The sequence below is a fragment of the Dermacentor variabilis genome, chromosome 1 (assembly GCF_050947875.1).
Source record: "Dermacentor variabilis isolate Ectoservices chromosome 1, ASM5094787v1, whole genome shotgun sequence".
Lineage (NCBI taxonomy): Eukaryota > Metazoa > Arthropoda > Arachnida > Ixodida > Ixodidae > Dermacentor > Dermacentor variabilis.
The window spans coordinates 227294091-227306961 of record NC_134568.1 but is presented as its reverse complement, the minus strand read 5'-3'; the positions used below and the strand labels follow the sequence as shown (position 1 = coordinate 227306961).

Genomic DNA, 12871 nt, shown 5'->3' with positions numbered 1-12871 from the left:
AGTGAGGCTTTCACACAAGTCAAACGTTTCACAATGTGTCTTCCTGGAATGTACACTTCACAGGCAGCAGAAATTGACTGTATTGCATTCATGGTGTGTCCAGTGCTGCAGTGGAATGAATTCTAGCTTAGTGATCCTGCAATACTGTTATTTCTCAAAGGTGACAAGGGACACGAACCTGTCCTGTCTGTGTGTATGCTTGAGAAGTAGAGCACAGCAGGACATGTTGGGCTAGTTAGTGCCTAGTGTCTAAAATAAGACCAGGAGGGGCAGGCACAACTTGCCACCGACTTTATCGACAAACAATTGAGCATGTGAATTTTCACAAGCACAAAAGGAAATATCTACAAAGCAGTAGTGACCCCACAGTTTCTTACAGTATTACCTAGAAAACATCTGGTGCTGTCATCTATACATTTGTCCTAACAGATGCAGTGATCAAACAAGAGGTCTCTGGAGCCAATGTTCCAGCACAAGGCTTCAGAGAAAACTGTCACCTTGTCAAAACTGCTCCACAGATATTGCTTGATTGAAAACTCTAGATCTGTATCTATCCTTCTGTTTACTTCTGTCTGGTTCAAATTCCCAGTGGCTACAGTGCCAACATGGAAATGCTAAGATGTGGATAGCTTGGCTTGTCTTTAACATGGCTTGGCCTAAAGCATAGTCACACCATGCAAATAAGCTTGGCCAAAAACTTTATCAAGTTTTCTTGAAATGAAATCCTCATAATAGTCATAGTTCACTTGTAATGCTTCTTGCATTAATGTTTATGCACACATAGCACAACAAATAAAAGAATATATAAAAGTGACCTGCTCGCACTGTTCACAGTTTGATGAATCTTCACCGTAACAGCAGTAAGTCTTAATTAAAAAAAAAAAAGATCTTTACATAGTAGAAGAAAAACATCTCGCATGCTCTTTTAGTAGAGACCAAACAACTGGAATGAACACTGTTTACTAGACATGTCAATTCGTCCTGGCTCTCTAAGAAACAGGCCAATCCAAAGTCGCTACTTATTAAAAATTGTTCCCTCTAAGAAAACAAATGCTACCCATTATGTGAGGGGTGTTCAGAAAGTGTCCTACGGAACAATAAATTTGGACCACACATTCATGATAGGCATCTAAATGAGCGCACATCTCCAGTTTCAGTGAAATATGAAAATTTTGTTCCATGTACGACAGAACACTGATAAAGTATCAAAACAAAATAGGCAAAATTTATCGGAAGAGTTGGATGAAGCACAAGCAGAGGTCTGCTTTCTGCGTTTCAAGGGACACAAGTGCAAGGAGATTCACATCAAGCTACTGGCGGTGTATCATAACGGTGTATAGTGATGGTCGCTGTACACTGCCACCAGCTCGAATTGAATCTGTTCGGATTTTTGTCTCTCGAAATGCAGAAAGCGGCTCACTGCCCATGCTTCAACCAACTCTCCCGACAGGCACTGCCTATTTTGTTTTGATACCCTAGTGGTGTTCTGTGGAACACTGGATACAATTTTTACATTCTGCTAAAACTAGAGAGATGCGTGGTCATTTTGATGCCTATTGTGTACGTTTTATGGTATGGTATGGTAAATTTATGGTACATGCTGCTAGTATGAACTTCGCAAACGCCTCTCGTAAGAAACCTGAAAAGCCACATCCGAAAGCTTGGAATTTACTGCAACGCACACGATCGATGGGATGCCAAATAAGAACTGCTGCACAAAAACCTGGAAACAGCAGGCATAAGGAGAGAGAAACTCTAAAGAGAATGACTTGAGCTACATTGGTAAATTACCTTTCAACAATTAAACTCTTACTGATGGAGACTTGGTAAGCCATATTGCAGATGGTTGGCAACACCAAATTGAAGTTCCCACAGCAGCTCCTGTGACATGGATTTTGATGGCACTACTTAGGCCTAGTTTTTGTGTGCAAGATCTACTGCATTGTATTGCAAAAAAGCCGAAGACTGAACTTGCCAAATCGAGAACCTCTGTTGAACTGCAATGGCCCAAATACAAAAAAGTACTGTGAAATTATGTATCATGCTGATGGTGTAGAGTTAAGAAATTGAACTCCGATTTTATTTATTTATTAATACTGTAAGCCTTGACAGGCTCTTACAAGAGTGGGAATAACTCATTACTGCACAATCAACAAAATTAAAGCTTTGGAAGAATATTTTATCAGTCAAAACTGGGTGTCCTGAAGCAGATGCTTGTGATGTTTTGACTGGCCATATGCTTAACGTGCTACTCCATATAAGAAAATTTGATTTAATGTGCAGAAGTCGTTTATTCACGTCTTTATCAGGCTTATTGGATTCTGCTCATAGACCTGACTTGGCATATGTGGACTATAAACCTTACACATAGGCATGCAGAAAAAAACAATTGGAATCTCATGCAATTCAGACTTGAGCTCATTTACACTTGCAAAAGTGCCAATTAGCTGCAACGTTCTCAGAACTTCATCTCTGGGACTGACTTTAAGAGTGCTCCAAGTCCAAGTGACCCAATTGTAAAGAAAAGTTTTACCAACCTAAGCCAATAAGCAGCAATGGTAGAGGAAATTCTGGATAAACATACAAGCTTGCCTGTTAAATTGACAAAATCCAGCATGGGCCAATACTCTAACTTTAAATTGGCACAAAGCAACAGAAAGTGATGCTCTACAAAGAAACTTGTCAGTGAATATGTGCGTTTCTTTTCATGTTTGCTACCCTGAAGAAATTGCCAAGGCAATTTCTTCAGGGTATGCATGGCAGCTATAGAATGACTGCATTATGTCTGTGCCAAGCAGTGATTGATGCGTCCTAGTACCAGTACTGCCAACCTCCAAAGTCAGTTCCCCCTCCAGTCATTAGTTCCCCTAAGTGTCCCTAAATCTTTTCAAGGTGTGGTTGTCGAGTTTGTCTATGCTCTCTGTAAAGGTAAAATTTTGTGCTTTTTGTAAATAGTCTACACATTTTAAAGATGCAATTTATTTGCAAGATCGTTTTGAAGTATTTAAATAATCAAGTCCCTGCACTCCAGCTGAAATTATGTCGCAGTGCAAGTTGTTATGCTAAAATCACATCTGCTTTGGAGCTATATTCACAGAAGATGCCAGCGCGTTTGTACTTTGCTCCACATGCAAAACAAGTTTGGACAACAAATGGCCAAGACTGACAAAAAACATTTGAGTCTGAAGCAAGATTGACGCTGGACTCTTCCAGAATGCAAATGTCAAGGCAAACAGGGTGCCACTTTCTTGCATGCTGCGTACTGACATAGCACCACCATGCTTATAAGTCATTTGCAGCGAAGCGCACAGATGCGTGGCCAATTTTTTTTTTCTTTCCTCCACAGCAAAACCTTTATTTTAATTAGGGGGTTTTATGTGCCAAAACCACTTTCTGATTATGAGGCACGCCGTAGAGGAGGACTCGGAAATTTCGACGACCTAGGGTTCTTTAATGTGCACCTAAATCTAAGTACACTGGTGTTTTTGCATTTCACCCCCATCGAAATGCGGCCGCCGTGGCCAGGATTCGATCCCGCGACCTCATGCTCAGCAGCCTAACACCATAGCCACTGAGCAACCACGGCGGGTCCGGGTCACGGCAAAACTTGCCCAACCACATGACCACTGGGACTCTGTCCAGTGCTCATGTGGTTTTGTACAAGCGTGGATAGTCGGCTGCTAAGCGCCACAACCACCTTGTACTCTGCGTTAGGTATTTACCTGTCCGCTTACAGACATTTGCTGATGCTGCCTTGTTTGGTGGTGCAGCATAAATTTGTTTCACTAGTTAAATTAATTCCAAATGCAAAAAAACCGACAGCACAGCTAGAAGATTGGATTGCAATAGCGCAGCAGCACTGCTTCATTAACAAGCCCCAAAACATCGCAACAACCTGTTTACTTGGAGAGATGCACTCGCCACGCTGCAGCAAGAAGAGTCACTTGGGATGCTAATGTGAAGGTAATTCGCAGTGATTGAAATCTGAGCACGTCCTCATGCCAGCAGTTCCATGTATTCATTGCGGCATTGCAGCAGGGGCTTCTCATGTTTCCAATAGCTTTTTTAGAAATACATCCGAGGTTTTGTTTCCTCCATGAACTGGTGGAAAACTTCCATAGATTTGGACGACTTTCTCTCGACAAGGCTTAAAATACCCAAATCGAAAATTTCCCTATGGATGGCAGCACTGCCTGACCATATGCATGGCATTGCATACTTACAATACGCAGGTGGAAAGGGTGCAAACCTTGTTCTTATTATAGCAACTTGCAATGCTATCACCCTCTATTCCCAATAAGACTACTCATGAATTAAAAATGGTCAAGATGAAAACATGAAGTCTTGCCACAGCATCTTCAAAATCGCTGTAGTTTTACACACCATTTCAACATGGGTTGCTCATTTAACAAAAAAAGTGTTTCCAAAGCTTTATTTTCAAATTATTTCAAGAGACTGCAAGTAATATGCTAAAGAACTTTACTAGTGCACTCATTGATAAGCACATTTATCAACTGAGGTTTAAACAAGAAAATGAAGCATGACAAAAGTATGGTATTCTTATTGACAAGATTTCTTATAGCAGCATAATGCCAAATTTATTTTTGGTGCCCCAATTAGAAAAGCAAGGTGCACATAGCATTACTTGCACTGAAACAAATCTGCTTATCCTACTGTTGACAGGGCTTCCATCGCCCACCACGCAGAGCTAGCACCAGATGTAGTACGGAGCCGCCCATGACCTTGTAGTCTGTTGCTGTCTTGTCGTCGTTCCTACAACAGAAGAAACAATTGCATGATTCAGAACCACCGAGCCCATGCTGATATACAGAATGAAATACACAATTAGTTAAACTGTCAGCTTGCCCTATTAGATTATCCAGTGAAAAGTAATGTATGACAGTATTATACAGGGTGTTATCTTTTTAAACAATACAGATTTTTTATGACAAGGCTAAATGCAGAAAACCTGGCTTTTTTTTCAGAGGTGTTTCTAGGGGAGGTGGACATAATTTGCCACTAAAAATGCGAGGCTCAGAAGACAGTTATTTAAATAGTGAAAAATACACAGCATGCGAGTGGCCGTGCGAGTTGCTACACTCGTAAAAAATAAGGCTTATGGGCCAGATGATGTCATTTCACTCCTTTATTTCTTGTAGCCTAACCTTTAAAGTGTCGAACTTCTCTGGCAAGTAAAAGTGGTGAAATTTCCAAGCTATTATCAGGCATTACATAGGTACATTCAAATGTGCATAAAGAAAAAAGGCCTGGAGCTTGCATTTCCCCAAGATATAATTGATACGAAAATAAAGATTGCACAACAATGCCATATAAGCTGCAATATGCAATCTAAAAACTAAACTAAAATGCACCTTAGCGAAATAAAGTATGTTTGTATGATAAAAAAGTTGCTGTTTCCTTCAGGCTTTACCGCAACATGTTGGTGACTGGAAAGAAAAAGCTGGCCATATTCACCGTGAAAAGTAATGTCTTAAGGAAAAGGTACATACAGCAAGCCACTTTAAAGATGTTCAGCCTTTATTCACCATAAGCATTAGTAACAGAAAGTAAGATAGCTTAGCATTTCATGGCCAGTACCAATGGGTATTGTAATTGCCCAGCAGGTGATATTTCAGAAATTGCTAAACAGATAAAAAATGCTAGTGAACAAGGTGATATACCTACTGTATTCCTCCAACACTATGTCAAATGGATGTTGCATTGTCTGAAATATAGCTTTGAAAAGACTTCGGAGTCACTGCCACAAGAGTAATGCATTGAGATTGTAATAGCAGTATTTAGAGGAGGCACCCAAATGCAAGTAAATGGTTACCATCTGCCATCTGTAACTAAATATTTGGACATATAATAGAAAAACGGATTCCTCATTTTATCGATTTTTCATGTCATTTGAAGTGGGTTCAGCATTGCATTTTGTAGAAACTAGTCACGATTCTTCAGAAGCCTTAACATACATTTACAGTAGCAGGGGATGTGCATGTGGATTTCCAGAAAGCATTCTATGAAGTACTCCACAGCAGATCTTAAGTTATGCAAAGAAAAAATTTTAAAAAATGAAGCAGATCCACCGAGTAGGAATTTATATATAGGGAAGCTTTGTGCAAGTGCATAAAGAGTCAAAACATGAGTACACATGCAGACGCACACAAGCACGGACACACAGAAATTATACGAAGTCTTGTTAAGCGGAGTTGCTGACTACTGCGAGCATGACTACTTCAGCGGAGTTGCTGGCTACTTTAACGCATCATGGTTTCAGAGGCAGCATATGTACGCAGCTCAATTTCAATACATTCCATCGGCTAGAAGCGTTTACTTCCTCGTTACCGTGTAGCAACCAATGCGTGAAGGCGAACTTTGTTTTTCTTTCCCCCGCACTGCCAGCTCTGTGTGTCCTCTGCTGCTATTCGTTGGCATAATCAGCAAGGGGACAGCCAGGCTGCAGCACCCACGGTCACGAAACCCGGCAAGGTTCGCAAACAAAACAAAAAAAGCTTCGCTTTTAATAAAATTACAATGAAATGGATTGAAAGATGCTTTGCAAACAGCACTCTCGTGGTAAAACTCAATGGTCAGGTCCACTAGTAGACACTTTCGAAGGCCCTCAGCAGGACTCAGTATTGTGACCACTTATTGCGAGAGCAATAATATGGAAACTCCAGGGGAATTTCCGTCGTCGTCGTTATGTTCCTTATGAAGTCCAAGTGCAATAACATTGTGGCTGCGCGCCATATGCTGTGGGGGCATGGGTGAGCTGAGAAGGATGGTGGCTCGATCTCGCACGCCCAAGGGAGGAGGGCGGCAAGGAAGCACGCAGTCTTCCACTGCACACAAGGCAGCAGTGGGGGGAGTTTGCTCTTTAAGAGGCAGCTTGTCATGCCAGGTAACATAGATGTCGGAGCTACTGTCCTGAACACTTCAGCAGTGTGCAGCAAAGACAAATGAATATTTTGCACTAATTTGAGAGAAAGTAGTGGAAGCCACACAGACAAAGTAGCCACACAATGTTCACTCTGGTATGCTGCAGATAGTGGTAACATTGGGGAAACATGCCCCAACCGTTTTCGACAATGTCCACAGAAGAATTTCATGCACTAAATATGAAAGCCATGGCAAGAAGACAAGCCGGTAGGGAGCAACATCAGTGAGTAAGAATAGGCTGAGAATAGCAGTGCTGCATCAACAGATTGAACATCAAGACCAGCAGCTAAGCATCCATAACAGCAGCAGGCAAGGTTGGAGCATTTCTTCAACTTCAGAGGCAAAATGCTAGAGATCACTATCACACAAATTTGCAAGGTAAAGGTGGGATGGAAGAACACAAATGATACTGTTTGAAGTCGCTCTGCTGTGTAAAGTTATATATATATGCAAAGGGTAAGAGCTCGAAAGCTGTGCGAGAAAATGGGTGGCACGCCATTTAACTCACAAATATCCCCGCCCTTCGGCAGTAACACTTACATCTGTTTGCCGCTGTAAATCAACCGTTGCTGCGCCGGTGGGATGCCTTCCTTTTCTTCAACCCTCTCCTTGATTCGCTCAACCTTAAATATTCGAGCACATCAACACTGGTAAGCGCTCGTAAGCAAGTTAAGGCAGTATATCAACACTGGTGACGGTTTTGCATACCTTATCGTTGGGCTCAATGTCAATTTCTATCTGCAAACAAACATAAGCGTGGGCAACGTTAATAAAACAAAAAGCGCTCAATTTCACTAAGTAAACGAGCAAGCAAACCACGTCAATGTAAATTTGAAGTTTACCTCCTTGCCGGTGAGCGTCTGACGTGCGGTGAGCGACATGCAAGAAGCAAAACAGATCCGTCATTAACCAACGCTACTACAACAGCTAGCTTAAGAAAACTAGTAGTGAACATTTACATAAATTGCATTGCGCTTGACGCCAATCAGACAAGAGGACGCCTATTCCTGCAGGCAGTGACAAAACCGTATGCGCGACTGTGTTTATGGTAGGTTTGCCTTCAATAACACACAATTTGTTTTTGACTCACCTTGACTTTGATAAGCATAATGCTTTCCGAGAGCGGTGGCAAAACTGTTGACAAAATTACTCCCACCGAGCGTAGTAGCCTGAACAATCTACAGCAAAGAATAAGGGCTAGAGCGGGGGCCGCCTGTGAGCAACGAGCATCGCCCAGCAGTGCCGGCAGCGACGCCAGCACGACTAGCGGTGGATGATACGGCTATCCAAAAAAACAACAGCAGAGGCACTTCAAGTAAATTGCTTTATAAATTTTGACTTATCTTAATAACATTTAACCTGCTGCTAAGATAAGTTGGTTAGCCTTTCTAACACAAACTATTCGTCATTTGTCCCGTAATCGTGTGTAGTAAGTTCGCGAGAGGGCGCCACGGGCACACGAGTAAGAAAACCGGTTTTGCGCAGGTGCCGCTGCTGCCGCTGCAGCCCGAAGACGAGGTACCTGCGCGGCAAAGTGTGAAATAACTTTGGCATCGACAAAGCGAAGTTTGCGGAATCGGCGAAGTGGAGATACACTCGTGCGGAATATTCTTGGGCTCTCTTTGTGGAGGCGTGAAGGCGTTGTAAAAGGTCTTCGAAAAAATTTTAGCCTTTGTTGAGTTATCTTTACGCTGTGGCAGTGGTGATCGTATGCGTTACTGGACCGATGCCGGGATTTCCAGCGGTGCCCGTTGCGTTAGTGTACTTGGGCTAGCGCCTTCAAACCGGCGCCCGGTGGAAACCGATTGACACATTCCAGCGCAAATTTGTTTGATTGCTGTGACGAACTTCGCAAGGTAAGTTACTCGACCTCATTTGACTCGGCTTAAACTGGACAACCCTTTGGTGTCTGCTCGCGGACGCAGGCAGAAAAAAAGAAAACCGGGGCGCCCGTTTTTCTTTTTTTTTTTTTCTGCGTACCTACGAGTACTTGTGACACCACTGCAGGTGTTTAAAGAAGTCGCCTTACTGTGCAAAATTGTTGGTTCACATATCGAGAGCACCTGTCATAACTGTCATATCGAGAGCTTTGGCCGTGTCAGGGGGCCGAAGCTCACCTACAGTTTTACTCTATTCACATAATTATTTTCTCTCATCTTCAGTCAACGAAGTCCCTTGAGGATGACGAATAAACGTAAAAAGAAGCAACAGTGGGGCTTGCATATATTGCCGCATTGTGAAGTCCCTTGGTTTTCTTAAGATTGTCATTGTGTGTGTGTGTGTGTGTGTGTGTGTGTGTGTGTGTGTGTGTGTGTGTGTGTGTGTGTGTGTGTTTTTTACAGTATGGTAGCGTTTTTGCATCCAGCGAAATCTCGCGCCTCAAGTTCGTGCTGCTGTTTATGCATTATTTCACTTCGGTTGGGGCTCCGAAACAATCCCCGCAGCGTACTGTCAGCCACCGTGGATAGTGCTGTAAGCGCCGGCCTGCATGTTGACCATGTTGACGGATTTCGAGATAGCCCCGTCTCCGCACTGTTCTGCCTAAGCATGATCCTGCACATACTATGGTCCCAGCCTGAAGCATTCCTCCACGTTGAGCCATCAACCTGAGATCGCGCACGTGTTGCGCGCGAGAGCGAAGGCCAGAGAACGAAAGTTTAATTTTTGGAGGTTTCTCAAGTTTCTCTCCCCTTCCCTCATTGTTGTCGCGATTGGGATGTTGTGTGCGGAATAGGCGCACTGTCGCGAGGAGACTTTTTCGGCGCTTGAATCGCGCGCTGTTGCTGTCGGATGCGCACAGGCGAATGTCGTCCGCGACGGCACGCAGGTAGCACGGAGGAGGATCCGTCGGCTAGAACATGATTCAGGCGGTATCAAGGTCTTGCAGCGAACTGGCGCGGCGGATGCCACGGGCGTGACTCGCTGGGAATCCTTGCGGGATTCGCTTGCTTGGAGCAGATAAGGCATGTGCACTATGCAAGCGTATCAGCGCTCTATCCCTGTCCTTTTTGCGTGCGAAACACGGCCGTGTTCGGCTTAGGAGGGCTGTACCTCTTGTAATATTATGATTGTGGCGGTGTCACCTGCTAAGAGCTAAAGAACGAATGAGGAAATACGTGGCGGGAACCAACAGCAGTTGTCGCGTTTTCGCTTGCACCGCACACGTCAGTCAACTCCAAGCTTCGGGCTTTGCTGCGCTGAATGTACCCTGTTTGCCATGCTCCCGAACGGTCGTTAGTTCTGCCTGGTATGTGTCATTGCTGTGGCTATTAAATTACTCGATTAAGATCGCTGATTGTGCGATTGACAAAATTAGACACTTGATTGGTTACCTCGCGCGAGGACGTATTGGAATGATAACGTTTACTCACTTGTTCCAACCTTCGCTTCTCCTCGAAGCAGACTGTCAACACGTTTTGCGCTTGGTGAGTGAGCTTTCCATTCCAAATGTGAAATATTTGGAATAGCAAAGTGGACTGACTGTTAGTGCACAGAAGTACAGTATAATGCTAAGCTCTTTTTAAGTCGTAAAACACGATGTGGGGCTAGTTGGTGCATAGCTTTCAAAAAATGAAGCGCCACCGGTAACGGCACACTAAGAAGGAACAAAAGACAGGACAAGGCGCTCGTCCTGTCTTTTGTTCCTTCTTAGTGTGCCGTTACCGTTGGCCCTTCATTTTTTGAAATCTTTTTAAGTCATCTTCAGCTGCTTATTGTTTGGCGTCTTGTTATTACGTGGAAAGCTCATTTGGTGTATGAGTGCTGCGGAAGGATATGTGATTATTGCACGTAGGCTACTATATCACAGCCTTACACTTGTAGCGCGCCCGAGCACTGCTCGCGTCGCCGTCGTAGCAATTGCGCAGATGAAGCATTTTTCTGTGGGACCAAACTAACGCGAGCGGACGGCTTACGGGCATGCATTCTGAGAGGACGTAGAATTATTATGTGACCTCAAATGTCCACGCTTCTTAATTTCCGGCTCAAAGAGCTTGTTGATAGCTAGCAGCTGGTCACGAGTACGAGGCCGATCTGGACCGATCGCCTGGGCATAGCCTCCTATATAGGAGGCTATGCCTGGGCATCAGGGTTGCGGGACGAGGCCGTCAAGTATTCCATTCCCAGTTGATTCCCGAGAGTGAACATCTTCGCAAGTCCACTTTTCCAACTTTTCGGAAGGATGAGAGTTGTACCATTCCTACTCCTGGAGTGGATAAGCTGATCCATTCCACTCCTCCTATTCCAGTAAATAAAGCGCTTCTACTTGGCGCTTGCGTGCCTCATCAGTAAAAATACATTTTGGAAGTCTTAACGTAATTAGGGGTGTGCGAATAGTAATTTTTAAGGCTGAATCGAATAGCTACACAATCAAATCGAACATAATGTTTAACGAATAGTTTGCGAATATTGTGCAGCTTTCCCATCATTAATATCAGTTGTCCCATCCTGGTATTCACAACATTAAATGTTACTGTCATATTACACTGCACATTATAAAGAATGCTTTATTAAGAGCATGAAGGGAGCATTAGGGACAATTAGCAGTTTGTTCGCAAATTCAGGGGCTTTTCAGATCATTACGTGTTCATGCACTATCATATAAAGTTTAGAAAGGCAACCTTGTTGGCTAATTAGTACCGCTGCGTAAATTCGAGACGAAATAGGAAAACCAAAAAAAAAAGGAGGCGCTGTTTTTCTAGTTTGCGGTTGGGGGGGGCGAGCCAGATAGTGCCGCTGTTGTATGGGGTATGCTGCAGTGAAACGTATTCATATCTTATCCGTTAAGAGGGCACAGGTACTGCATCTGCAAATAGCGCCAGTAATCACTGCCAATGGGCGTGTCTAAACATTTTATTGCGAGTGATTGTGTTTAGTCGGAAAGTCTGCTTCTCTGAGCGACGCAGCGTGCGGTCCACTGTTTTATGTCTGCCGTGGATCGGGTGATAAGTTATCGCATTTCTGCTTCAGTGTCACGTTTGACGTGTACACTCGACGACTTAATGTATTCCAGAAACTATTCGAAAAGTATTCTGATTTTCGAATACAAACTGTTCCATTCGAAGATCTAATCTGTAGGCGTGTGCGAATATTCCAAACTTTCGTATAACGAATCGAATAGTCACTATTAGTATATGCAAATATTTTTCGAATACATTTCTTATATTTGAAAACGTCAACTGCGCCCAAATAAACATAAAATTGGAGTAAAAGTGCGGTAAGTTTTCGCCACCGCGGGCATAGTACAGGCATAAAACATGAGAACTTGCGTAGTGGAGCAAGCTACGTCACTTAGGTAGCCATACTTTACAGGCTATACAGCAATCATTCGCACTCTGAAGAGCCCCGTGCATTCGAAAAATCTTTTTTGCTTCTAATGCTCCGTTGTGCTTTTAATTAACAACTCTTCATAACGTAGTATACGTAATGACAGAAACTTGCTAACTTTAAGAACACTGGGATAGGAACATCGTTTTATATAATTGTATTAACCGCTGTTTATTATTCGAAAACTATTCCATATTCGAATCGATTTGCTTCTAGCACTATTAGAAAAAGTATCCGATTCGGCCTCAAAAATCACTTTTCGCACACCCCTAATCTAATCAAGCAGCGACTGTTCCATTCGAAGACTGAATCGAACAGGTCAGTATTCGAACAGCCCTGCAAATAATGTTAGGTACTGGCTTTTCGCGTACGTACTATCATCGTCACATTGATGAATTAACATAAAAGTTAAACGCACCACTCTGTCTAGCAGGGCGATCTTCATTGTTTCAGATTCGGTGGCACATTGGCAGGCACTATTCTTTTTCTAGTACATCTCTTGACCAGCTGTAATCGCGCCTTCTGCATAGTCGACAGCGCGTGCGTTCCAAATCACCGTGGAATCGGCCAAGGTGCGCTAAACTTTGACCAGCGCGAAGAAAAC

At 43.4% G+C, this 12871-nt stretch overlaps 2 protein-coding genes across 2 annotated transcripts in view; one reads left to right on the top strand and one right to left on the bottom strand.

Moving 5' to 3' along the window:
• Positions 1-4415: 4415 nt before the first annotated feature.
• Positions 4416-8195, bottom strand: LOC142558059 (ubiquitin-like protein NEDD8). Its single transcript, XM_075670223.1, has 5 exons — positions 8033-8195; positions 7785-7802; positions 7651-7680; positions 7483-7565; positions 4416-4773 (listed from the first exon to the last, which is right to left on the bottom strand). The coding sequence occupies exons 1-5, from the start codon at positions 8048-8050 to the stop codon at positions 4671-4673; spliced, it is 252 nt and encodes an 83-aa protein (XP_075526338.1). The 5' UTR covers positions 8051-8195; the 3' UTR covers positions 4416-4670.
• A 236-nt stretch (positions 8196-8431) lies between these two features.
• Mcr (macroglobulin complement-related) overlaps positions 8432-12871 on the top strand; it is a 274884-nt gene continuing 270444 nt past the window's right edge. The window contains exon 1 of the mRNA XM_075670201.1: positions 8432-8798. The gene's annotated coding sequence lies outside the window, so the exon portion shown is untranslated. The remainder of the gene's footprint in view (positions 8799-12871) is intronic.

Excerpts from the sequence above, each read along its gene's own strand:
- LOC142558059 (XM_075670223.1), bottom strand. Across the intron at positions 7,566-7,650 it reads ACATTGAGCCCAACGATAAG|GTTGAGCGAATCAAGGAGAG; the intron begins GTATGCAAAACC and ends CGAATATTTAAG. Across the intron at positions 4,774-7,482 it reads ATTTACAGCGGCAAACAGAT|GAACGACGACAAGACAGCAA; the intron begins GTAAGTGTTACT and ends CTTCTGTTGTAG.